At 37.6% G+C, this 25860-nt stretch overlaps 4 protein-coding genes across 5 annotated transcripts; 2 read left to right on the plus strand and 2 right to left on the minus strand.

Moving 5' to 3' along the window:
* Positions 1-3843: 3843 nt before the first annotated feature.
* On the minus strand, positions 3844-19746 carry LOC129578732 (laminin subunit alpha). Its single transcript, XM_055467731.1, has 25 exons — positions 19568-19746; positions 19088-19404; positions 18696-18842; positions 16965-17372; positions 16685-16901; positions 16369-16578; positions 15878-16285; positions 15505-15777; positions 15212-15399; positions 14513-15150; positions 13741-14410; positions 13516-13668; positions 13088-13423; positions 12663-12987; positions 12361-12592; positions 11269-12280; positions 11049-11176; positions 10678-10976; positions 10186-10467; positions 8802-10075; positions 8508-8695; positions 6382-8420; positions 5056-5612; positions 4587-4979; positions 3844-4491 (listed from the first exon to the last, which is right to left on the minus strand). Exons 2-25 carry the CDS (start codon positions 19331-19333, stop codon positions 3994-3996), a joined length of 11121 nt encoding a protein of 3706 aa, XP_055323706.1. The 5' UTR covers positions 19334-19404; positions 19568-19746; the 3' UTR covers positions 3844-3993.
* A 1300-nt stretch (positions 19747-21046) lies between these two features.
* On the plus strand, positions 21047-22653 carry LOC129578733 (prostaglandin E synthase 2). The gene is made up of 3 exons (XM_055467732.1): positions 21047-21644; positions 21721-22013; positions 22103-22653. The coding sequence occupies exons 1-3, from the start codon at positions 21219-21221 to the stop codon at positions 22584-22586; spliced, it is 1203 nt and encodes a 400-aa protein (XP_055323707.1). The 5' UTR covers positions 21047-21218; the 3' UTR covers positions 22587-22653.
* A 125-nt stretch (positions 22654-22778) lies between these two features.
* LOC129578738 (proteasome subunit beta type-1) lies at positions 22779-23861 on the plus strand. Its single transcript, XM_055467768.1, has 2 exons — positions 22779-23003; positions 23099-23861. The coding sequence occupies exons 1-2, from the start codon at positions 22906-22908 to the stop codon at positions 23709-23711; spliced, it is 711 nt and encodes a 236-aa protein (XP_055323743.1). The 5' UTR covers positions 22779-22905; the 3' UTR covers positions 23712-23861.
* Positions 23862-24177: 316 nt separating this feature from the next.
* On the minus strand, positions 24178-25798 carry LOC129578739 (endothelial differentiation-related factor 1 homolog). 2 transcript variants are annotated; one of them, XM_055467771.1, is made up of 6 exons: positions 25617-25729; positions 25415-25497; positions 25199-25359; positions 25021-25060; positions 24671-24831; positions 24178-24544 (listed from the first exon to the last, which is right to left on the minus strand). In XM_055467771.1, exons 3-6 carry the CDS (start codon positions 25280-25282, stop codon positions 24389-24391), a joined length of 441 nt encoding a protein of 146 aa, XP_055323746.1. In that variant the 5' UTR covers positions 25283-25359; positions 25415-25497; positions 25617-25729; the 3' UTR covers positions 24178-24388. The 2 variants fall into 2 exon arrangements, with proteins under 2 accessions (XP_055323746.1, XP_055323744.1); XM_055467769.1 differs by having other exon boundaries at positions 25199-25497; positions 25617-25798.
* Between the last annotated feature and the right edge of the window lie 62 nt (positions 25799-25860).

Below are 25860 nucleotides of genomic sequence, written 5' to 3' on the forward strand. Positions count from 1 at the left end.
GTCGAAGGTATATTTGAGGCATATTTTTAGCGTGAACCGCATGCAAAGCATATGGATAGCATACGCTTAGTCAAAGTATTCTAAACGTACGTTTTGCATGCGGTTCACGCTAAAAATATGCCTCAAATATACCTTCGACTCTGTATTAAACTATGTATAAAATAAGCGTAAGCGTGAATATGGTATAAACGCAGCGTGCGCAGGGAACACACGCGGTATATTTGTCAAGAGTTAATATCGTTCAGCCAATACGTTTTGAGCGCCGTTGAAACTCGGGCAACACGGTGAAACACAAAACTACTTTGACAGCTCACAATATCATATTATCCCTATCGGAAGCTGTTGTCAAAGTAATCCAATCGCTCTGTATAAAAAATAATCACATTATATATTGCTTTTGGACTGGAACCAGTTGAATATTGCTATAAGCAGTAGTAAAGACTTAGCGCAATTCATTTTTAAAACACTGAAAGTGCAAAACACAAAATGTCGAAAAGTTCAAAAAAGAATTTCTTTGTACTTGCAGTAGTTCGCATCAAATTTATTTATTCATTTATTTATTCAACAAATGATGTTATTCACATACATGTATGCCCTTAAAAACTATGTTTACATTTGAAATTTAGAATATACTAGTGATATGCAGTCTCAATTTACTAAATTGTTTTCAAAGTTAGTATTTAATCGTACTAAATTAAGGACAAAATCGTGCTGCAATTCACAATCAAGACACTGCAAGTGCAAGTTGTGTCGGTGTGCGATTTCGTAGTGTCTGTGTGTGATAAAGTATATCAGAATGATTTTTCACCGTTCATTTGTACGCATTCGTTCTTAATTTGGTACGTTCACGTTTGGTGACCTTTTGTCATTCGTTGAAAAAAAATTACTCGAAATTACATTTCCAAATTAACTGTTTTTTCAATGAACAAAATAAAATTTCCCAAACATGAACACACTAACTTTAGTATAATTCATACGGTGGAAACAAATTAATAAGAACACAACCGAAATAATATTCAATGAATGTTTTTTTTTAATTTTCATTGCACGTGAAATGAAAATGTGTTCAAACATGGTATAGTGAGGTTATGTGTTACACTGCAAGTGCTACTGTCAAGCACACGGATCTCGATAGGGATACTTTTGTGGCCCAGTTATCAACGCTATCAAGCCTTGATATTTGTAGCGTAGTTTTTTATTGAGAGGCAATTGCAATTAGCTTCAAATCGCGGTATTTATCATCACAATAGCCCCAACCAGTACTGATATTTATAGAAGTAAAGTAATAAGTAACTTATTACTTATAACTTTCATTTTATTACCAATGTGTCCAAAACGCATAAATACGGCGTCGCATAAGGCAGTTATCGCATAAATATCGCGCGATAATTTTCTGCTTGCGTTGCCGCAGTATACGATATTTCAATGCCGTATTCATGCGTCCATCTTATTATAGTAATAAGATTGTAATAAGTATCTTATTAATTTTGGTGCAAAAAAAAATTGCAAAAAAAGTTTCATGTAAAAGTTTCACATGTCAATTTTTGTCAGACGAAAAAATGTTGAAAAAAATGTGTCTGGCAAAATTTGACATGATTACGCGAAAATTGATGGCCAATATGAGGCAAACTAACATTACCTATTAACACCCTTATTATTTAATCGATCATTCTTGAAGAAAAAAAACGCCAATTGAGTCATCATCAAAATAGTCACTCAGTAGAAATCACATTTTCTTTGATTTGGCTGAAGGGATTCTCGATATCTTGATTCTTTGACGTTTTGGATTGAACAGGTGATCTCCTTGTTACTAAGTTCTTTGCCTCATATTGGTCATCAATTTTTGCGTAATCATGTCAAATTTTGCCAGACACATTTTTTTCAACATTTTTTCGTCTGACAAAAATTACATGAAACTTTTTTTGCAATTTTTTTGTTGCACCAAAAGTAATAAGATACTTATTACAATCTTATAACAATCATCACTGTAGGTGCTTCTACAATTAATTTCCGACCACTACAATAACTGTAGTTGCTTCTACAATTATTTTTGGGCCACTACAATAACTGTAGGTGCTTCTACAATTATTTTCGGGCCACTACAATAACTGTGGACACTTCTACAATTATTTTTGAGCCACTACAATTATTTTTCGACCACTACAATAACTGTAGTTGCTTCTACAATTGATTTCCGACCACTACAATAACTGTAGTTGCTTCTACAATTATTTTTGGGCCGCTACAATAACAGTAGGTGCTTCTACAATTATTTTTGTGCCACTACAATTAATTCTTGGTTACTACAATTATTAAAACACGTTTTATAGCAGTTTATAGCAGTTTTATTCCCATATTAAATATTAAACTCCCCTGGAGCCCAATAAGTTGTTGAAAACATCAAGGATCGGATGACTGATTTGAATTCTACATTTTTTCTACAATTTTATGGACCCCAGAAACAATAGAAAAAAGATTTAGTTTGTGGAAAGTTCGATTTCGAGCCAAGATTTGAGTATTACCGATTTTGGACCAATTTTCATGACTCGCCCCGATATCGAACGAACGGGCAGACATATTTGAAAACAGACAATTGATTTGAATTTTACAATTTATCTACAATTTTTTGGAACCATTCTTCATTCGAAAAAAATTCGATTTGTGGAAAATACGTTTTTTGACCAAGATTTGAGTTGTCCCATTTTATAGCAGTTTTTCGATAGCCGATTACTCAAAAAAATTGTTCCTACATTAAAAAAGTAAAAACACTACATTAAAGTACATAAAATCTACAATTGAAATCGCCCTACCCGAAGACATTTCGGAAAATTTGCCAAGATTTGAATATTCATTTCAATCATCTTATTACAATCTTATTAATGTAATAAGATGGACTTATTACTTATTACGCATCTTATTACTTTCCCATTTTTATTCTCAACGACACAATTGTAAACGTACATCATTGGTATATACCATATGTTTTTTTTTATTTAACATCTTCATGGAATTTTAACACCAATCCCATTGTTCAGTGCCATAATTCACCTAAAAGAATAAACGCTTTCCATTAACAACATACGATCTACATGATCTTTTCAAGGATTGAAATATGTCCTGCACTTCTTGATTTTCATCCGAAACGATCTTCCCAGCATCTGTTCTCAACTTCGTCCAAATTCGTCGTAATCAATAGCCGGTTTATGAATTTCGCACACATTTATTTAGAGATGAATATTTAAAACAAAAAGAAAATGTGATTTCTATGAAATGGCATTTTTACAATAATAACGCTGTATGATTGATGTAAGGAGGAAAATTGTTAGAATAAAACAACAGCTACCTAGATCATAAAAGACACTGGCTAACTGGTTGATTTGGCTATGCAGTCTTTGTTTTTATAAATTAACCATTGCGACAAACAAATTCCCTAAGAATATTTTAGTTTTAAAGTGCAACATAAAGTTTTTTTTTTAATATGGAGTTGTTGTTGTAAACTCGATATAAAAAAAATTTCATGTTGCGTTTTGAAACTAAAATATTCTGAGGGAATTTGTTTGTCGCAATGGTTCAAATACCACAAAAAAGATACGTTTGCGCTTTGTAGTTGTGGATATTTTGCCATAAATTTAAAATGCTTTTTCTCATTTTTATGGGCAGAAGTGAATTTTGGGCTACCTCAAGTACATGGATAGCTTTGGTCGCAATCTTCATTAATGTATCCGTATCAGTGTACTTTGCGAACATTGTGCATACGCTTCATCATTTGAACAAAATAGTTAAAACGCCTGGAAAAAGAACTCATAGATTGCTGACCAAGTAACGGAAATAAAACTAGCGAAATTTGTTCCGGTTCTATTGCTTTATTGAATGAATGTGTTTTGACAAAAAGAAGTAAAAAAAAAATTGATAGTTGAATTCGGATTTGAGTTTGAAATTATAATATTTTTTATGTAGTTTGTTTTTTATAATGCGTTACACATATGCGCCTCTTTAGTAGAGTGGGCAAACGCCAGCACGAACATTGCCGTTGGCCATGCTTAGGCTGATTGGTTGGGCAACGTTCTTGATTTTAACATTACGAATGCAACCAACGAATGGACGTCGCACGGTGAGACCTCTGGCCTTCGAAAGATGTGGATGGCCACCCAAGAATAGCGGTCGAGTGGTATCGGTTGAAGAGGTTGTGATTGCACCAATTGTTGGATTCGAATTCCATGAATCGACAATCAATGTAATAACATATTGTGATTTGATTGCAGTTACTGTGTGCCATTCACCGTCACAGAACGTCTTATTGGGTTCGGGTTGGAATACGGCCGTGATTGGTCCGCCACCATTGTCCACCGTAAAGTTGATTGTACCGTTGATCAATTGCAATGCAAACATGGCCTTCTTTCCATGCACCGATAACAACAAACCGTTGAGTGTTCGTGGTTTGATATCGAATGAAATGGTCGTTTCGATTCCAACCTTGAACTTATCTCGCAACTAAAAGAAGAAAAAAAATGGAATTCAATCAGTAAGTTAACGATTCTATTGCATTTGAAACAACTCAATGTTCAGCAATGGGTTAAATTGTTTACCTTAATGTAACCGCCGTTGAAGAAGATACCATTCTCTACTTGTTCTGAGCATGGTGTTGTGCCGACAGCCTTACTTGGTTCGCCCCAAGGACGTCCACCAACTTGGATGTTTCGAATGCAACCCTGGAAGATTTTGGCTGAATTTTGGCCTGCATTGAGTTCAACGTCTTCCTTTAGGTTTGATGGCACTCCACCAAACAAGTATGGCGCTTGAAGTGACATTAGTCTGGTGTTTCCAACCGATTCAGCGGACACTTCATCATCTCCATTGATCAACAGTTGTCCCTTTGACGATTGACGTGATATAAGAACTGTGTTCCAAGCGCTGTTATTGTATTGATTCTTTGATGTCATGTTGGCTGAACCAGAACCACAGTTGAATTTATGGTATACCTGCAATGGAATTTAGGGAAAATTTAATCAAATTCTCATACAGTAAAAAAAATGAGAATGAATTTGTAATACGTACAAATCCATCTTGCAAATAAAGAGCAACGAAATCGGTGTGACGATTATCGGCTGCATAGAACAACAAGCCATCTGGTTGATCGGTCTTGAATTCCAATGATATTTCGTAGCCCTTCTTCAGCTTGCTCGGCACTTCTTCAAATTCGATGCGACTGTCAATGACGGTTCCAAAGCGGTAGCCAGCCTCATAGCCAACATCTGGTTCTGGATCGGATGACAATTTGCACACCGAATCTTGTTTGGCTGGTCGTCTCTTTGTTGGTTTCACCGTGGTAGATGTTGTCAAATATTCCTGTGGCGATGGAGTTGGATGGTTATCCGGTACTGGGGTCTCTTCTGGTTTTGGCTTTCCAGCATTTTCATTGTCGATTTCATTTTCATCTGGGCGCACACGTACGTCTATGTTTGGTTGTTCGGTTACTGGAACACCGGCACCGCCGCCACCACCTCGTCGAGCTTCCTCTTCAAGGCGGCGCTTTTCTTCGAGTTCTTTGTCCAAAGTGCTTGGCTCGTAGTTATCTTCCGGATACACAATCGGCACCAGGATTGGATCATAATCTGTGATTATGAATGAAGCAGGAAAGGGCCAGAGAATCAATTGAGTTTTGTGTTTGTTCGAAATGGAAAGAACGTGTGAAGGCTTTATACCATTTGTGCTTTTTGCAATAATCATTCAGAGAATATGACATTAATATAACATCTAACTCCATCTAGAACTCTTTTCAGTAGTTGTGTTTTAGTGAGTAATATCACCTAGACTGAATATAGCGGTTTCAACTACTTTCGGGCGATATTATCTCAAAACTTCAATGAGTTATTTGTTATGCGGACGCTCAAACGGCTATTGTTGATGTATGTACTAATTCAGTAATCCACAGACATGCAATGGCTACTGGATGACAAATCTACAACACAGTCGAGTGCGTGTGTTTGCGCGCACATTAACAGTGGCCGTTTGAGCGTTCGCATAACAAATAACTCATTGCAGTTTACTTTTGAGATAATTTCGCCCAAAAGTAGTTAAATAGTAGTTGTCGCTATATTCAGTCTAGGTTATATTACTCACTAAAACACAATTACTGGAAAGAGTTCTAGATGGAGTTAAATGTTCACACCCAATCCAATGTATTGAAACTCCATATACATGCTCGGGGTATGGCAATAATATGGAGCGGCCATGATTATTTACCAATCAATAGTACTCAAGTACAGTGTATTTGAGTCCGTACCTTCTCCTTACTACTGTTTGAAAGCACAATGGTATAAAAATCTGCAAGAATTTACGCCTCATTCTTTAAAATATTTTTTGTATATAACTAAAACTTACCCAAAACATCACGTGAACAACTATCCAAAAGTGCTGATTTTCGGTCACCAGATTCAGCAAAGTTTATGATCGGTCCGTTGATGTAAACATCGGAAATGCATCCGACAAAGTATGCGGGCGTGTTGACTGCATATGGTGGAACTTGATAGCCCTTTGGCAAACCACCGAAGTAAATATCGGCATTATCCAAGATGATTGGTCTTGTGTTCTCTACTACAATTTCTGGCGTATCATCAACCGAAAGACTGAGTCGGCTTTCATCATGCAACAATGACAAGTAATGCCAATCACTGTCGCTGTACTTCACTGGCGATGTGTTAACCTCAGAATTTTGACTGCGCAACACAAGTGCACCGTCTTCTAGAAACAGTGCAATATTGTTGTCTTGACTGCGATCGGTTGCATAGAAAATGATTCCTTTGTCTTGTTTCGTCTTGAATTTCAAACTGATTCGCAATTGGTTTACTGCGCTAATATTGTGACGCACATAGCCGAATTGTCTCGGTAGATATGATAATGTGGTTGAGAATTTCGTAGTGCATCCAGCTTGAGCATGGTATGCTTTGAGGTTCCGTGTTAAATCGATCTTCGTGCCAGAAATGTACACTTCGTCAATGCATCCGTCAAAGTTCTTCGATGTCACTTCACTGTGATTCAACGTTGATGGATGACCACCAAAGTACATCGTATCTGAGATCTTGAGATTCTCTTCGCTTCCGACTGGTGATTCTTCTTGTCGAATCTCTCTGCCATCGATCTTGAGTATGCCAGCACGTCCATTACGTTCGGCTTCAACCAAATGCCATTCATTGTCATTGAACTGTTCACTTGAACCAATCGATACCAAGTGTTGGCCCAATTTGTATTGGAAGTAAACACCACCATTCTTCAATTCAACCGAAATAAAGTGTCGGTTACGTCCTGCATAGAACATCAAACCATCCAAAGTGTCACGGCCCGCTTTGAATTTGAATTGAATGTTTGAACGTTGTTTAAACGAATATGGTTTGGCGTCTAATATCACATATCCATCGCCGTTGAACCGATATCCAGTCGGTTGTGCTTCTGATGCTGTCAATTGGTTACGTTCGCGTGCACCATCGTTGTTATTTTGTGCATCGACAAAGTTCCACAAGCCAACTTTTTCGTCTCCAATGCGCAAATCTTCGATTTCACCATCGAATGAGTTGTATTTCAAAGCCTTTGGATTGATATCCGGTGAACCGCCGACGAATATTCTGGCATTGTCACGTGTCAAATCGAAGACATTATCGTTTCCGCTCAATCGATCTTGAACTTCGTGCGATAAAATTTTACCATCGTCAGTTTCTTCTTTGATGGTTAATTTTGCATCGTTTCCGATACGTTCGACGATCGCTTGATGCCATTTGCCATTTGCAACATTCTTCTTGCTGATTATCTTGTCTGGACCATCTCCCAAGTCAACCGACAAAATTGGATATCCGTTTTCGATTTCTAGCGCCATGTAATCACCTTGTTTACCGTATTTTCGTCCGTCTTGCTTGTTTTCATTGCCCAAGTACAACAGAAGTCCGTCGGTCTTGTTGGTTCGGAAGTAAAGTGAGGTAGTGAAATCGGATGCCAATTGGCCGATCTTCGATGGTGCTTCCAATTCAAGTGTGGTGTTTGGATGGAATTGTACACCAACTTTGATGGAATTAGCCAATTCGCGAGCACTTTCGATTTGCTTCTTAAGACGCTCAATACGTTCGGCCAAATCATTGCTCGATCGTTTTGTTTCATCTTGTTTGATCTTCAAGTCATCAACAAGCGATTGTAAATTGGGCAAAATCTTTGAAACACGATCAATTTGTGTGCTTGCTTGAACAATATCCAAATTGGTGTCATCGATCTTCTTTGACAAATCCTTGGCATTCGATACACCACCTTCCAAATTCTCAAGAATTGGCTTCAATATTTCTTTTGCTTCGCTTGCCTTTTCATTTGCCTCGTCAGCTCTCTTGCGAGCATCTTGCCAAATGTTTCCTTGAGATGACTGTGGCACTTGATCTAGAGCTCTGGTAAATGAAAATTTTGATTTAATTGCGCTATTATAACCGTTCATTTCCAAATTCATTTAGCATATAATAATTTCAGTTACTCACTGGTTAATAGCTTTTGTCTTTTCATCACTGCGTGCGTTCAGCTCCTGAATTTGTTTAACGGCTGATGTGGCTTCATTGATGTGTGGCTGCAAATCGCTTTGAACGACATTAAGTGCTTGTCTTGCATTTTCGAGTAATTCACGTGAGTTATTATCTGATTCACCAGCGTGATTACCAATACCAGTACTCTGAAAAGTGGAAATGGAATGCCATAAAATAGATGGCATATGACAGCAATATAATTAAAAGAGCGCTTAATTTGAATTTCAGATTTTAAAATGTCCAATTTCTCACCAATTCAGTGGCATTATTTGCTGCTGCTTGTGATCCTTTGACCAGATTTCTTGCTTCGCCAACGCGGCTAACGATGTCAGAGTACGAATTGGCGGCCATCAACGACCGTTCGGAATTTGCTGTTATGTTCGATAGCTCATTCTTCAATTGATCCGCTGTATCGCTAAGTTCTGATCCATGATCAGAGGCTCGCCCAATGATGTCATCCAAACCATTCAATTCATTTTCTTTGACCGGTAAATCAGCCTCAACTTGTCCATTGATGGCTTTAAGTTCGTTGTTTACATTTTCCAAATTCTTCAAGAACCGGAAGATTTCACCCAAAACGATATCGCCCTCCGTTTTCAATTCTGATGTGCCTTCAATATTGTTTTCGGTTTCTTTGGTATGATTTTTAACCGTATCGAATTTCGAATTGACCGTTGCATTCTTATTTTTCGAATGTAAATTGTCGGCATCCCAGCTAAGTTTGATGGCATCGTTGGCATGCTTGTTGAGATCTTCCAATTTCTCTCTAAATGCTTTAATATCTGAATGTAAATCGTCCAATTTTTTATTCTGTTGTTTCACTGGTGCGATAAAATCTTCGATTTTCGCCAGATAGTCAATTGAACTTTGCAATTGCTTTTCGGTTGGCTTCGTATCCACGGCAAAATCGCGCAATTGATCCAGAATTATATTTGCTTCGGCAATTGCATTTTCAGCTTTTGTTGTACTGCCCGACGTATCAAAGCTGTCGGCAAGCTTTTGAACTTCATAGACGGTGTTCTGAATGTTTTCAAGCGTTTTGCTTGTTCCACTCAATACGTGACGTGAATCGTTCAATAGTTTACTTCCGGCGACCAATTGAGCGTTGATCGTATCATTGGTGTAACGTAATTTACGTTCAAAACTCTTTGCCTCTGATTCCAAAGCATCAATGCTATTGACCAATGGTGTTAGATTAACGCTGTTTGGATCCAATGCCTTCACATCGGGTTCAATTTTGGTGGCCAAATCATCCAAGTAGTTGAGTTTCTGCGATGTGAAATAACCGCCGGCAACCGTTTGGAAATCAATAATAACGGGTTCTAGTTCATTTGAAATGGCATCGGTTACGTCCAAAAGACTGTGATGACAAATATCACACTCATGACATCCATGATCCTGCACCAAAACCCATCGATGCGGGCAAGCATTACATTTCTCTCCAACAACTCCTGGCAAACATTCACACTGTCCGGTCAATACATTACAGCCAACTCCGCGCGAGTAATCATTGTTACATGAACAAGCTGTGTCATTGAAATGAACATTTTCGATTAATTTTGAACAAATTCAAAAAGATCAGAGGTATATCCTTCTCATAGTTGGTTCTGATGATGAAGAACATTAAAATACTTACACAAACATCCCTCGGAGGTATAGTTCCAATAGCCTGGTAAGCATCGATCACATTGACGTCCTGTAACACCTGGTTTGCATCTACATTCACCGGTTTGGTCATCACATTGTGTACTGTTTGAAGCAACAGCACATTCACACGCGGTACAACCACGACCACTTTCGAATCCATAATGATCTGCTTCGCAGCGATCGCATTTCGAGCCAATCACATTTGGATAACAGTGACATGTACCATCGGCTGAATCGCAATGATCCGTTCCACTCTTGTCACAAACACAGCCTGAAGCGAAGAAAAACATTGAATTAATCTTACATATTATCAATAGAAAACACAACTTATACCAACAAAAATCTTCGAAATGCTTAAAAATTAATCATTTTGAGTTTTGGCTCTTTCTTCTTCTTCATTTATTTTGTTTTGAATTAAAAATTTTGGGAAAAGAAAGACTTCGGTAGCTTTGAAAGAAAAAAAAACCAAATTAAAACTTACTTTGACAATCCTTCAGATTGACAGCATCTCCATAGAAGAATGGTGCACAATAATCACAAGCACGGCCGAATGTGTTGTTTCGGCATTTCAAACATTCACCACTGACCGAATCGCATGCGCCCTCCTCTTCTGGGTCGATATTACCGGAACATTGGCACGGTTGACATATTTGGCCTTCAATCGTCGGTGTACCATAGTATCCATGTGCACAAGCCTGGCATTTTTCGCCAGTGTAGCCTTCACGACATGTACAGTGAACTTTGTAACCATCTTCGGAGATTTCACATTCAGTGGCAAAGCTTTGAGAGGGAAAAAAATCATCAATTATTTCCTATTCCCAAAGAAGAACTCGTCATTGTGCAAAAACTTACTTGTTGCTATCGATTGGCAATGGGCATGCACAGATCATACAGTCGTTTGGTGAACCATATGTGGCATTACCATGGTATCCAACAATACATTGTTCACAATGATCTCCAGTTGTCGAATGTTTACAGTTCTGTGAATCAAGAAGAATTGTAAAGTTAATTTTTATTATTTTGAATCAAAATTTTTGATTGTTCAAGAAATCAAGAAAAAAAGTTCACTTACGATGCAAACTCCTGTGTTGAGATCGCAGGTATCAGCATGGCCGTTACAATCGCATGGAATACAGTATCCACCATGCGGCCCATTTGGATCACGATAATAGCCTGGTGCGCAATCTTCGCATGAATTTCCTGCGTAGCCGGCCGGGCAGTAGCATCGTTCGACCGAAAGCTCTTCGTATTTATCGTAATTGTCTTCATCTTGATCGGCCATCACCAAATAAGCATCCGACAATTGGCTAACCAATGGTTCATCCCAATAAGTGGCACGAATGTAAATGGCATTCAATTGGTTTAACACATGCATGAATTGTTCGCGGGTAACTGGCGCACCGGAAAGCGTAGTAAAGCTTGATTCAACGATTTTCACCGATCCTTGGAAGGCTTGCTCATTGGCTGGTTGTTCGTAGCTGTTGTGTAAAAGTGTTTGTGTTTTACCCTCAAGAATAACATCCGGACCGATCAATGCCTTGGCAAACAAAACGGCTGACGAGTATAATGTGTACGTTAGACTGCCACCGTATGCCGTCAAATGATTCTTTTGATCTTCCAAATAGTCAAGAACACCAAAGTAGATAAGCTCATCTTTATCCTTTTTCAATGGAAAATCCGTTTCGATGGTTGTTTCATTGGCAAAGAGATCCTGCGGGGCGATTTGCCATCGGTGAACTTGGGCTTCAATTGGTGACAGTTTAATCGTATTCACTGACACATCCTTCAACATGCTAATATTGAATGCACGCAAATATGCCCGTTCACAGCGTGTTGTTTTGCCGAAACAGAAACATTTTGTACAACCCTCTGGATTTGAATGCTGCAAATTGTATGTTCCATCAACACATCGATCACACTGTTGACCTTCAACATTCTTTTTACAGAAGCATCGTTCATCTTCTTGATCACAGATTTCTGGTGTGGTTCCTTCAATGCTACAGCGACATGGCTGACAATGTGGGAAACTGAAGAATCCATTGCGACAATGATCACATTTTCTTCCTTCAATATTTGGACGACATCTATTAAGCCAAATAGTATCGATAAATAAATAAACACATTTAATTATTGGAAATAGCCAGAAAATGACAGATAAACTTACGCGCATGAACCGTTATTTAGATCACATTGAAGTTCACCGTTGTCAACACCCAATGGATCACAATTACAAAGCTCACAACCGAAGAATTGATCGAATCCAAATGAATATGGTTCGCACTTGTCGCACTTTTCGCCAGTTACATGAGGTGGACAGATACAAGCGCCGGTGTCTTTTTCACACAACGATTTCGATGGGCAATCGCATGGTTTACAATCGGGGAAACCGTAGAAGCCTTTAGAGAATAAACAAAAGCTCACATTTAGCTGCAATTCAAGCAATTCTATTTGCATTTAAGTAAGTACCTGTTCGACATGCATCACACTGTCGTCCAATGATGTTTGGTTTACACTGGCATTGACCACCGAATGGATCGCACTCAAATGACGTTGAACCTTCATAGTCGCAATTACATGGTAAAGCTCCCTTATTGTAGTCAGCGGTCAGTGAAAATACGGATTGTTTACAGAAATCGGATGCATTCAATTGAATGTGGAAATGATCTTGGCCACACCGTTCAATGAAATCTTTCGTTTGATCAATAGTTTCTTCTTGCAAAAGATCATCCTTGAATTGAGTCTCAGGAACGATAAGCACATAATCCAACCAAACGCCCTTTTGTCGTGTATTCTAAATCAACGAAATTTGTAAAAAAAAAATTAAATTAAATTTTCTCAATGAAAGCAAGTTTTTTTTTAGAAAAATATAAAAATGTCATTGGATTTCATACCGTGAATGTGATTGTCACATTTTGTTCCAATTCAAATGATTTGGCTCCGTTGTTCTGTACAGTAATTGCTCGGCATCCCGAATTCGATGGACAGTTTCGCAAATTTAGCTTGCCATCATACGACAATTTATCAGCGTCAATTTTGTATAAAATATCGAATTTGGCATGATTTGGTTGATAGTATTTGACCAAAATGTTGTAACGCCCTGAATTTGGCACTTGTGATTTGATTTCGATGGTGCTATGTCCTGGTCCAAGATAAATCAATTTCGTTTCATTGTTGTACAAATCCGTTGGACTGTTTTCGGCTACTTCAGCGAAGCTCTCAAATTCAACCTGAATTTTGATCGAGAACAATTGATATTTATTAATACAAATAGCAGTTTATATCAAGATATCGCGGGATAAACATATATGTAAGTTAGTACCTTTTTCGAATCTGGTGCACCTAAGAATGAAGCCTGTACACAAGATCCACTCTTCATAACGCATACCGGGCTTGGTGTGATCAAATCAAGTGACCATTCTTCGACTGGGATTGCGGTGACTGACTTGATAGCAACATGAGATCCTTCATCTCCCTATAAATCAAATAGAAAACGTTTTTCTCTCAATCGAAATTCGCATTGATTTGGGAATTTGTTGAAATTCACCGTTATTTGGAAGTTTTGTGATCCTGGTGTGCTCAATGTGAAAATTTGTTCCGTCGAATCTTCGTCAATAACTGGTTGCCGGCAAACGGTGGTATACAGACACGATGGGAATGTAATGAATCCTTCTGGTTGATCGCTTTCCACCAATTTTACTTTCAATTCATATGAATCTGGGTGTTTTCGTTCGGTGACATAGTCAACGACAACGATATATCGACCAGCTTTTGGTACGTCGGTCACATAATTCAAGCTTTGTTGCAGCTCATTTAGAAGTGGCAATGGTCTTGAATTGATCAATTGCAAATGTTCATCATCATAGTATACTTCGGTGGCTTCTTCACCATCGGCGTTGAAACCACGTGAAACTGGTCGAAAATCTTCAATCGATGGATATTTATAGTGTCGACATGTTTCAACGTCACCCAATTCACATGGGTTCTCGATTTTTTTCGTCAAAATTGTGGCTTCATAGTAGGCAGCTGGCAACAAAACGAAATAATCCAAAAATAGATACTTATCAGTTTTAACACTGATTGTATAACGTCCTGGATCCAACACAAACGCCGATGGAATCTCGGGACCTTTCGACCCGGAAACCGTCACAAATTGTGGCTCGCTGGTTGGTTTGAACAACACTTTCGACGTTTGATCTACTTCATTCGGGTTATCGCTGAATTGTCGAATTAAAAACAAAAAACGTATGAAACACACATTGCGAAATTCTCTAGGATTGACAATGAAAAAGAAAAGAAAATGGTCGTGGTAAACATACCTAGTAACTAAGATGGTTGCGACGATATTTTCATTGGTTGGATTAACATAACGAATGACCATTCGATAAACTGACGAACCAATAATGTTGACTTCGTTCAGCAATTCACTTTGCAATGCCGTAAATTTGGCATAGCCTCGTTTGCTGAATCCAGGAAATTGTGATTCGTCAAATTCATAACGAACATGGGCACCGGATGGTGTGTAACCGTCTTCGAATTCGAATTGATTCTGATACAACGTTGGATAGTAATGAGTTGTAAGTGTTTCCGAACACTTTCTGCCACTAATCCGCGCGTGGCATTTACACTGGCCTGTTTCTTTGTCACAATTACTGTGCACCGAACCACCGACATCACAGTTACAGTCTTTACAACCGAAAATATTTCCACCCACCAAATCGAATGTACCGTCTTTACACTCTTTACAGGTGCGACCCTGAACCGATGGTTTGCAATGACATTGACCAGTTTTTGAGTCACATGTATCAAGGGTACCAACGGTTCCTTCTGTGAAACAGTCACATTCATCACAACCCAAATGGTTTGTGATGTTCAAATTCCAGTACAGTGGTTTACATTCGTCACAAATGCGCCCAGTAACTCGTTCTTTACACTGGCACAGCTCACCGGCTGGCACCTGTTGAAACAAATAAATGTTCAACTCATTCTCGTTTCTTTTTACATTTGTTTCTACATACCGAGCCACATCCAGAGAATCCGGCTGTCACACCAGCTGGATCACAGTTACATTCTTCACAAGCAGGATAATTGTAGAATCCTTCCTTACATTGGCCACAATTTTTGCCGTCATAGTTTCGGTAGCAGCTACATTGGCCGTCGGTGTTACATGAAACGCCATTTGATCCAGGAGATTCACAATTGCATGCTACGGAATACCATAAAAGTCATATAATCACCATCAATAATCGATTATCCATTTTTGATCATTTCATTCAAATGGATATTTTTTTTAATAAATAAATTCACTTACGTAAACATTGTGGATAATCATAGTAACCAGCGCTGCACTGTGTACACTGTTTTCCGGCAAAGTTGTTCAAACAAGGGCATTTTCCCAAAGCATCGCATGCCGTCGAGTAACTGCCAACTGTGGAACAATTACATTGTACACACTCTGGATAGTTGTAGTAGCCGGGCAGACATTGATCACAACGTGGTCCACCATAACCCTCTTTGCACAAACATTTGCCTCCTTGTTTATCACACACTTCCGATTCGGTTCCTTGAAGATCGCAATTACAGTCTGAGAACAGAACAAAATAGATTTGTTAAACAAATTCAACAGGCATAAGTTTCATTCGACATCAATATTCAGAAGAAATTTAAAAAAAAAACACACTTACAATTACACTCTGGATAGGCAAAGTAACCATCTTTACAGCGATCACAGTGTGCACCATCGAATCGTGGATTACAAATACATTGGCCAGATTGGAGGTCGCAAACATCATTCAGAGAGCCAGTTGGGTCACATTCACAAGCCAAACACTCTGGTCCATAGAAACCGTCGGCGCATCGTTCACAGTAATCGCCAGCAAAGTTTGGTTTGCATGGACATTTGCCATTTGACGATTCACAGTAGTAGCCTTCGGTACCGTTGATGTTACATTCACATGGACGGCAATTTGGATAGCCAAAATGACCAAACGAACATGATTTACAATCGGGCTCTTGGAATTCCTTTCGGCATTCACATCTTCCAGTTTCTTCCTCACAATTACCAGTCGAGAATGACAAATCGCAATTACAATCTATGTAACACAAACAATTGTTAGTAAAAAAGGGAAGTTAATCGAATGAAATCAATTGATGATAATATGATAAAACAACTTACATCTGCAGACATCGGTTTCATTCCAGTGTTTTCCGTATGGTCGATAGTATTTCGGTTGGCATTTGTTACAGTTAATACCTTCGGTATTATGTTGGCAGTCTTTACATACACCGCCACCTTCATAGTTGCCGTGAATATCCACAGATAATCCTTGACGATCGATTTCTTCGTCATAAACACAATTGATTGAGTGGCCGTGACAATTACATGCTGCGCATAAGAAAATAGTGTTCATTAGGTGCATATAATGAGGACAACATACACAGAGAGTAAGAGACTTTATCAATTAAGATTTAGTGAGAAAAAACAATTTTACGTTCGCACTGGAATGGGCGTCCTTTGGTATTTTGTCTCCATTTCTTCTGTTCGTATCCGGCTTGGCACTCGTTACAATGAATACCAGCAGTATGATGACGACATTGGCACGCTAACAATCTTGTCGAACTCTTCGGGTCCAGAACATCACATGTGTCTGCGTGACCGTTACATCGGCAACGACCACCGATCGAAATATCTTTGATGGAATAGAAATACTGGAAAATTCAAAACCAAATTAATTTCCATCCTGCAGAAGAGCCGAATAAAAATGGACTTACACGTCGTGTAACGGTTGGATCTTGTCGTGCAACCGACATCAAATGTCCCAACAGATTTTTCGTTCGATAGAAGCGGAAACGAACGTTTGTGGCACGAGTCCATTCTTGCAAAGCCGTTGAATTGAAGTAGTTATTTGCCGATGGTCGATTGTTTAAAAGCATCACCGGAATTTCACCATCTTCCAATGGCACAATTTTCGAATATTCCGTCGTACAAATGACATCGTCATCTTTTGTGATTGGTTTTAAGCTATCGCGTCCGAAGAATGTTTCACAATCGGCGGGTGTATCGGAGAAATGTTGCCATGGTGTCCATGTTTGACCGTAATCCGATGACTTTTCCAGTGTCCATAAGCCAGGACGTGGCGAATTACCCATTCGAATGAACAAATAGGCGACATGAAATTCCTGTTGAAAAAAAAAGACACATGACATGAAACTCTTGCGGCCATTACATAATTTCGGCTTTGATTTCAATATTTTTCGCTAATGTTGAACATATCAAAGAAGTTCCTCTCGAACAAAAAAGTTTATTCAACTCACAAACCAAAAGGAACACAGATATGCGTCCGACAGTGTGGAACAGAAAAAATTATCGCGCTTAAAAGCCTTATCAATATGAATGAAAAAAAAACATCCGTTCATTCGATTTCTATGCGACGGTTTATTTCGGTGATTATTCTTCTTCTCTCTCCAATGAAAGAACATATTCAAAACGAACGCGACGAATATGAGTTAGTTTTTTCTTTCATAAGATCAATAATCAGCATTATTTCGAATTGCTGTGGTATTTAATTTCAGTGGATTTTGAGCACAAACGAATTTCATTGAATTTTATTTGAAACGTCTGAAAGCATATTCATCGAAGGTTTTTTTTTAAATTGTCCTCAAGAATGTAATGTATCAGCGAATATGTAGAAAAACTAAGTAGAATTGGGTAATTCAATAACAATGTACTCGATTTTGTGTGAGCCTTTGGATTTGCTGGAAGCAATGTATGAATGAAATATGAACATCCGTATGTAATGAACAGTTGATAAGTGTTGCTATCGCAACTCAAAATGATAAAGATGATTTCCTACATGAGACATGCATATGTAAGAACGTTAAAAGAACAATCCGAATTAACAGCTATAATGTTAAACGGATACATTTAGTTACTAGACCAAAAGAAAGTCACAGAAAACACAGTTTACTCCTTTTTCATTCGGTTACACACTGATATAAATATTAAGCTGCTCTATTTTGTAATTGTAGCTCAAACGAATCAATGGTTTTAACCGAACCAAAACCCCATGTACATATGAGTACTCGCAACACTCATTTGAACTGGCAACGAATGAAATTCTGATAGAAAACATAAATTAAAAAACTGAAGCGATAAGCATGAAAATATCAAATAGCTTTTTGTTGTGTGTGCGGCGCATTTGTTGAACACATGTGTCTCATATTGAGTTTCTTGAAGAACAAAAAAAATGGTTTTTTTATGACTGCCAGACTATACATTTGGCTTAGCATTAGCATTTAGTGCATATATGAAATTTGGGGAGTAAACCGACAATAAAATAGAATTCACACACATGACGCAATCTATGCTCGACTTTAAATAGAACATGGAACAAAAGTTTAAAGTCATGAAATGATAATTGTACTGCGACTCGGAAAATGGGATTTGAAATTTCATTTCAAGAGAGAATTCAAACCGAATAATTTGAGTGATTGATTACTTACTTGACCGAAATCGATGGTTAGGTTGACTTCATTGTATTTCATACCACGTGACAATGGAGGACTTTGCCACCAATTTGATGTTCCATCAATGGCATACTCTGGAGGATGTGCACGATCAGGCCGCGTTGGGTCACAATAATCACAAACCTAATTTCGAACAAATGCAACAGTTTTTAGTATTCCAATGCATTGAATTTATCTCTACTCTGCCGTTTCTTGGTTTCAATTGGAAATTTTAAAAATAAAATACCGTTGAACTGGTAGATTGGAACAAATTTAATGCTTTTTGAAGAAATAAACTATAAGCCTTTAAGTAATGTAATAAATTGACAAAAATGCGAATGACTGCAATGCTTGATTAGCCTCAAAGAAGAAGTGATAAAAATCCTTACTTGTCCTTGGATCACTTTATAATCATGTTGATTGTTATCATGTTCAGTATTTGCTCCGACCAATTTACAGTATAATTCAGGACCATCGCTTCCAACACCACAAGTGGCTGTGGCAGTGATGTGTCGTCCTTCGGCCAAATTGAAATACGGCGGTGTTAATTCAGCTCGAACATTTGAGATGGTCAACACAAGCACGGACACAATCACCGCAACCAAATATTCCGAAGAATATTTAATTGGATTCATGTTTAACTAACCGATTCGATGCACCAAATCCGAATTCAGTCGTTTCAGATTGCACGCACTATTTTAAACTCCTACCAGATAAAATAGATCACGAGAAATGTAGAAATTTTAATTAAAATTTTGTTTATTTTTCAACAAAACACACACTCAAAAATTCCGATACAAAAACACAGCAAATGCGAGCGATCGTCGCGAATGCATTATAACAAATGAATCTAATTGAAATGCGCTTACTTCGTACTTCGAACGATTCTTTTTCTTTCTGTTTTTTTTTTGTTAGTTCTTTCTCTGCTCTGTGTGTGTACTTAAAAATTTTGTTTTCGTTTTTTCTCTGTTCCTTATTCCTCTCCTTCACACATGTGAACACTTGCACACATCGCATGGACCATCCGTCTGGGACGATCATCAACTTGTAACTAATTCATAAATTCAGTTTGATCATGTTGTTCGTACATTGTACGTTGCTCAAAAGATAGAACTAGAGTATTGTTGTTGTAATTCTTTACGTTCTTCGTTTTTTTTTCTCTTGTTATATTTTGTTTCATCTCTTGCTCGCTTAGGATTATGTGTCCCATATGTAGTATATAGTACTAATATTCTTCTTGTATTTTGACGATTGCTGCTTGTTTTTTCTCTTCGTACTTTCGTTCATTCTATATACCTCTTTCTTTTCGGTTTTTATCGCTCGTATGTGATTTTATGTTTTTCGTTCCGAAATAGGATATATGTGTTTTTAACATTGGAAGCATATATTATGTGGTATGCATGTTGCGACGCATACACACATACATTTATTTTGTGTGTTATTCCACAAATATGTAAAACATACGAAATGTATACACATTGTACAATTTTGTTGAGGATCGATGCGAGGGAAGATGGATTCAGCAATTCTTTCTATTTTCGTTGGTGTTCATTCGAAGAGAAAAAAGAGCGTGACATGACCAAAAAGAAAAACACATTCAGAACTCATTGTACAGCCGCGCTAAGCGCATTTATTTTTGTCTAGTTTTCGAACTCTATGAATTATGAAATCTATGCATTCGTTGAACCGCAGCTATTTTTGACGAAAATTCTAGATGAGCGCATATGTGTTCGACATGATCCGATAACTCCGCTGGTATACGGAAGATTTGGTGGGTTCAACGATATCTTCTTCATGGATGTTTTGATGATTATGTGATTTCAAAAAAAAAAGATCGATAAAAAAGATATATATAAAAAGATATATAAGGTCCCATTTCAGTCTTAGCAACCGGCTTTTAACAAGTCTTATTTTTCGAAAGTACAGAATTTTTTTTTTTTGAATTTTCAAAAAACAAAATCCATAGGGCTCAAATATCATATTTTACTCAGAATGACTCATGAACATTTGGTGTGCAATCTATAGAAAATTTCTCCAAATTTTGCTGCAGTTCAATTCAAAGCATGTAAACAGCTGATATTTTTTTGAATAAATCCATAGCAACATTTTCCTCTTGGCATTTCGTTGTGAGATATGAGATCGCTACACATGTGTGCCCGAAATGAAACATGGGTGTATAAATTGTATCACACATATAAGACGCACCAATAGTACAGTCGTCAAATATTGACATATGATTTTCTTTTCTTAACATAAGGCTGCATTGATGGAAGCAATGCATACACAAGGCATCGGAAATAGTTTCAAATTTTTAAACCGATTTTTTGACACATCTTTCGAATCATTCACAGCAAACTTCATACGATTCGTCGTATATGTCAATCCGAAGCAAGTGTGTGATTGATAATAAACGTTTCGATTAATGTAACATTTAGTATAAGAAATTGAATGGAAAAGCGATTGGGACCGGTTAAATTTGATTTTATTTTGTGTGATTTGTAAAAATCAGTGAGTAAAAATATGTCACTGTATAAATTTGCATCGATATCACGGTATTGTGCGTCTCGCACCGTTCTTTCAACCGATAGGCGACTTATTGTGAACAATGTTCGTGGTTTTATCAGAAATCGCGGCGGCAATGAAGAAACACCAAGATCAAAACAATACCTTAAAGCATTGCTGAATGGTGTTGGTGTTGGTCTTGCCGTTGGCATTGGTCATGCCGTGTACACATCATACAAAAGCAAAGATGCCCATTTGGTGCATGAACGCACCGAAGCATTTGTGTTGGACGAATTACCGAATGTGAAAATTATTCGCAAAATTGTGAATACCAAGGACAACCATAATTTGGATCTAGTGCTGTTTCAATATCAGACGTGCCCATTCTGTTGTAAAGTCCGAGCTTTTCTGGATGGAAATCAATTTTCCTATTCAGTCGTTGAGGTTCGTTAATTAATTGTAATTTGATTATGAAAGGCGGATCCATGTGATATAACAAATGATTTGATTTGTTCGACAGGTTGATGCCGTGCTGCGTCAAGACATCAAATGGTCACCATACAAAAAGGTTCCCATGCTGTTGGCACGCACCAAAGATGGCAAATACATTCAATTGGGCGATTCGAGCATGATTGTTTCCGTATTGTCAAGCTACTTAATCGATCCATCGTTGGATGTCAGTGAATATGCTAAACTCTATCCAAGTATCTCTTATATGAATGACGAAGGCAAGAAGATTCACGATATTCTCAACAAATACCATTTGATCTATGGCGAAAAAATCCCGAAAAACAAGAGCAAAGATGATCTGGAGTGAGTATACTCTATAAATTTATTTAGAAAAACGATTTTTGCTGTGTCCTTGAATTCCAAAACATTGAATTTTTCGTTTCTTGGTTTAGTTCGGAGCGAAAATGGCGTGAATGGACCGATAAGCATTTCATTCATTTGATTTCACCGAATGTGTATCGTACGAAAGATGAAGCGTTCCAAACGTTTGAATGGTTTGCAAAAACGTCTGGCTGGGATGAATTCTTTCCGCGATGGGAACGCAATTTGATGGTTTATGTCGGTGCAACAGCCATGTATTTAATAAGTAAACGCTTGAAGAAACGACACAATCTGCATGAAGATGTGAGACAAGACATTTATGCGGCATGCAACAATTGGACGGCCGAATTGAATAAGCGTAAATCGAAATTTTTGGGCGGTGACAAACCAAATTTAGCCGATTTATCGCTGTACGGAGCATTAACGAGCATGGAAGGATGTCAAGCATTTTCGGATATTTTAACGCATACATCGATCGAACCATGGTTCCAAGCGGTTAAGAAACATGTTACCATCAACCGAGGCGAAGTTTTTAATTTATTACAAGTTCAATAGAAGATGAAGAAATTTTGTTTTTAGCTTAAATGCAAAGAAAAATAAATAAACTGCAAATCCAATGAAATTTTCCTGTTTTTCTATTCGACTGTTTGTGAGCGCCTCCACTCGTATTTTCGTGTCATGTGTACGGAGTAGCGAAATGTCAGAGTATGCTGTATATTCACGCGTGAATTGCTTTGAACCAACTTCACTGCGGTGCATGGGTGAAATGAAATTTTGTGTTGTCATTCTAACAACATACGATTGAAACGAAAGGATACAATTTACAGCCGCTTCATCAGTTTGTTGATTTGTTAAAATTTATTTGCAAGTAAAAATGGCATCATCATTGTCGCAGAAATTCCGTGATTTCCCAGAATATCAAGTTGCTGGCGCAAAAGAAGTGAATTTCAATCCATATGAATCGAACGGCGGGTAAGATAACCTTCTAAATTCCAATTGAATTGAATGTGCTGTGTGTGGTCCAATCGAAATTGATTTGTTCATGACCATTTATTTATTCCATCCAGATCTGTGGTTGCCATCGCAGGCAATGATTTTGCTGTGGTAGCTGGTGATACCCGGTTGAGCTCGGGATATTCCATTCATACTCGTCATCAGAACAAATTATTCGGTTTGTCATCGCAGACGGTGTTAGCATCGACCGGTTGCTGGTGTGACACTCTTTCGCTCACGGCATTGGTTCGTTCTCGTATGCAAATGTACGAACATTCGCATAACAAAACCATGTCCACAACGGCCGTCGCTCAAATGTTGTCGATTTTGATGTACAATCGTCGCTTTTTCCCATACTATGTGTCCAACATTTTGGCCGGTTTAGATGAAAATGGCGAAGGTGTTGTGTACAGCTACGATCCCGTTGGACACTGTGAACGGGCCAAATATCGGGCCGGCGGATCGGCTAGTTCATTGCTTCAACCCGTATTGGACAATCAAATCGGTTTGAAAAATCAAACAAATCCAAGCACCGAACCGCTCACCATGGAACGTGCCGTCGCAATCATCAAGGATACATTCATTTCAGCAACTGAACGTGATATTTATACCGGTGATTCGGTCATTATAAATGTCATCACTAAGGATGGTCTCAAAGAAGAGAAGCTGGAATTGCGCAAAGACTAAATTTCGATCTAACGCTTACCGTTGAAAATTACTTACGAACTCTTCAAACAAGATCACTAACACTTTACCTTTAATAAAGCGAAGATAAAATGGGAAAAAAAATAAATACATGAATAAAAAAAACATTTGATTTATTAAAAAAAAAAAAACGAATTTTATTTTGTCATTTTTTTCTTGTTTTTTATTTACTGCAAAAACGTATTAGTAATCCAATTGGTTTTCTTGTAATACAGTTAGGGATATCATTCCACCACATTGAATACATTTGTGTAAGGAATCGAGAAATTATACTCATTTCATTGTTATTGTTGTTGCTTCTTCTTAAATTTAAGATGACCAAATGCATAAAGAACCAGCAAGAATGAATAAAAAAAACGCATACATTCAATTGAATTACTCTGCACAAATAGTGACATTTGAAAACCATTTTTTTGAACATCATGTGAAGGAAAAGAAGTGATCAAAGTTGTTATCTCATGTGTGTGTGTTCTTCTTTTATTTAAAAAAAAATGACTATTCGATTTTGTTATTCGCTTTCAGTGAACTATTTTTCCAATGGACAAAAATGCGCAATTAATGTTTGGTTGTTTTTTTTTCTCTCTCTCTCTCTCTTTTTGAATTCATTCGATTGTGGATTTTTGTATGAAAGATATGAAATTTTTATGCCCCCCAGTGCTTCACTTTTTTGGACCAGGAGGCACCATTGGTTGACCACGATCTTTGCCACGTAATTTTACCCCAATTATACGTTCAATTTTGCCCAAGATAACGTTATTCGGGATGCCACGGCCAGCTTCATAGTCGGTAATGATTTGTGGTTTTTCGCAAATTTTCTGTTGGCAACAGAACGATAAAAAACGGAAATGATGATCACTTAATAAAATCGAATCAAGTGTGGATATATAGATGATGTCACATCTGGTTTTTAACCAATGAAAAAAATGGATATATCTACTAACCGCAGCCAGTTCGGATTGTTTAAGACCTTTTTGTTTGCGACCTTCCTGAATGATTTTGCCGACTTCCAAGGGGATTTTATCATGTTTCAATTCTTCAGTCTCACGGTCGAGTTTCGCAGTATTTTTGGTAACGACATGTTGCTTATTCGTTCCAGCACCATCTGCATCAAAAGAAACAAATCAATTTTTTAATTTTGATCATTTCATTTTGTTTCCGGATACACAAATGGAATTGGAAGTGCTTTGTCTACTTCAATCGACGAACCGACCAAAAAAATCAATGAAATAGACTCAATTCGAGAATGTGAATGCAAACATGTTACGATATATTTTTTGTGGGTGTTAATTACATTTTTGTGATGTATCAATGTTTAATCCTTGCCGGCGAGCCTGAAATCAAAAAAAAAACACAAACAAATGAGCCAATTTTTGAATGTGCACATTGCCGAGAATATTCTAGCAAAATGAAAAACAACAACATTGAACAATAAAGAAGAAGAAGTGAAAAAAAATATATATTCTAAATACTTGGTTTATGGCTCCTTCGGTTTTCATGGTAGATGCTTTTGGTTGTCGCTTACGCAACACAGTCACCGAATCCCAATCAGACATCTTCTCCAATTATTTTCTTATTTTTAAAATGAATACAAAAATTTTGCCCGATCAATTTCCGAAATGCAATGTCGTCGCTAGAATGATGAAATATTGAGAAAAAAATTGTGTTGTTCCGTTCATTCCACTCACTGTTGGTGATGATGAATATGCGAATGTGCGCACGTAGAAAAATCTATACAATACGAATGTGTTTGTGGCGATGTGTGTATGGTCTGTAAATAAGAAAGCGTATAACATGGAAAATGACGTGTGAACCGGACATAAGTCGCGTACAATGCAATACACAAAAAATAGAAACATTATTAACGATGATGAAATTACTTTAACTCACCTACGACACGGTTGCACTTATTCCCACCGTTGCGTTGCGGCTTTAATAATTAATAGAATTTCATCATTTTTACGATGAATCATATCAAAGGCGATCAAAAATAAACATCTCATATCAACGAAAAATAAATGTGAGTCAACTGAAATTGTGATAGCAACGAATTGGTAATGTGAACGTTACGAAATACGAAAATGCGAAATACGAAAATCAATATTGGGCCGTCGTACGACGGATTTGAAATGAA

Source organism: Sitodiplosis mosellana, unplaced genomic scaffold (genome assembly GCF_009176505.1).
Source record: "Sitodiplosis mosellana isolate CC-2019 unplaced genomic scaffold, AAFC_SMos_1.0 Smas_scaffold_6226, whole genome shotgun sequence".
Taxonomy (NCBI): Eukaryota; Metazoa; Arthropoda; class Insecta; order Diptera; family Cecidomyiidae; genus Sitodiplosis; species Sitodiplosis mosellana.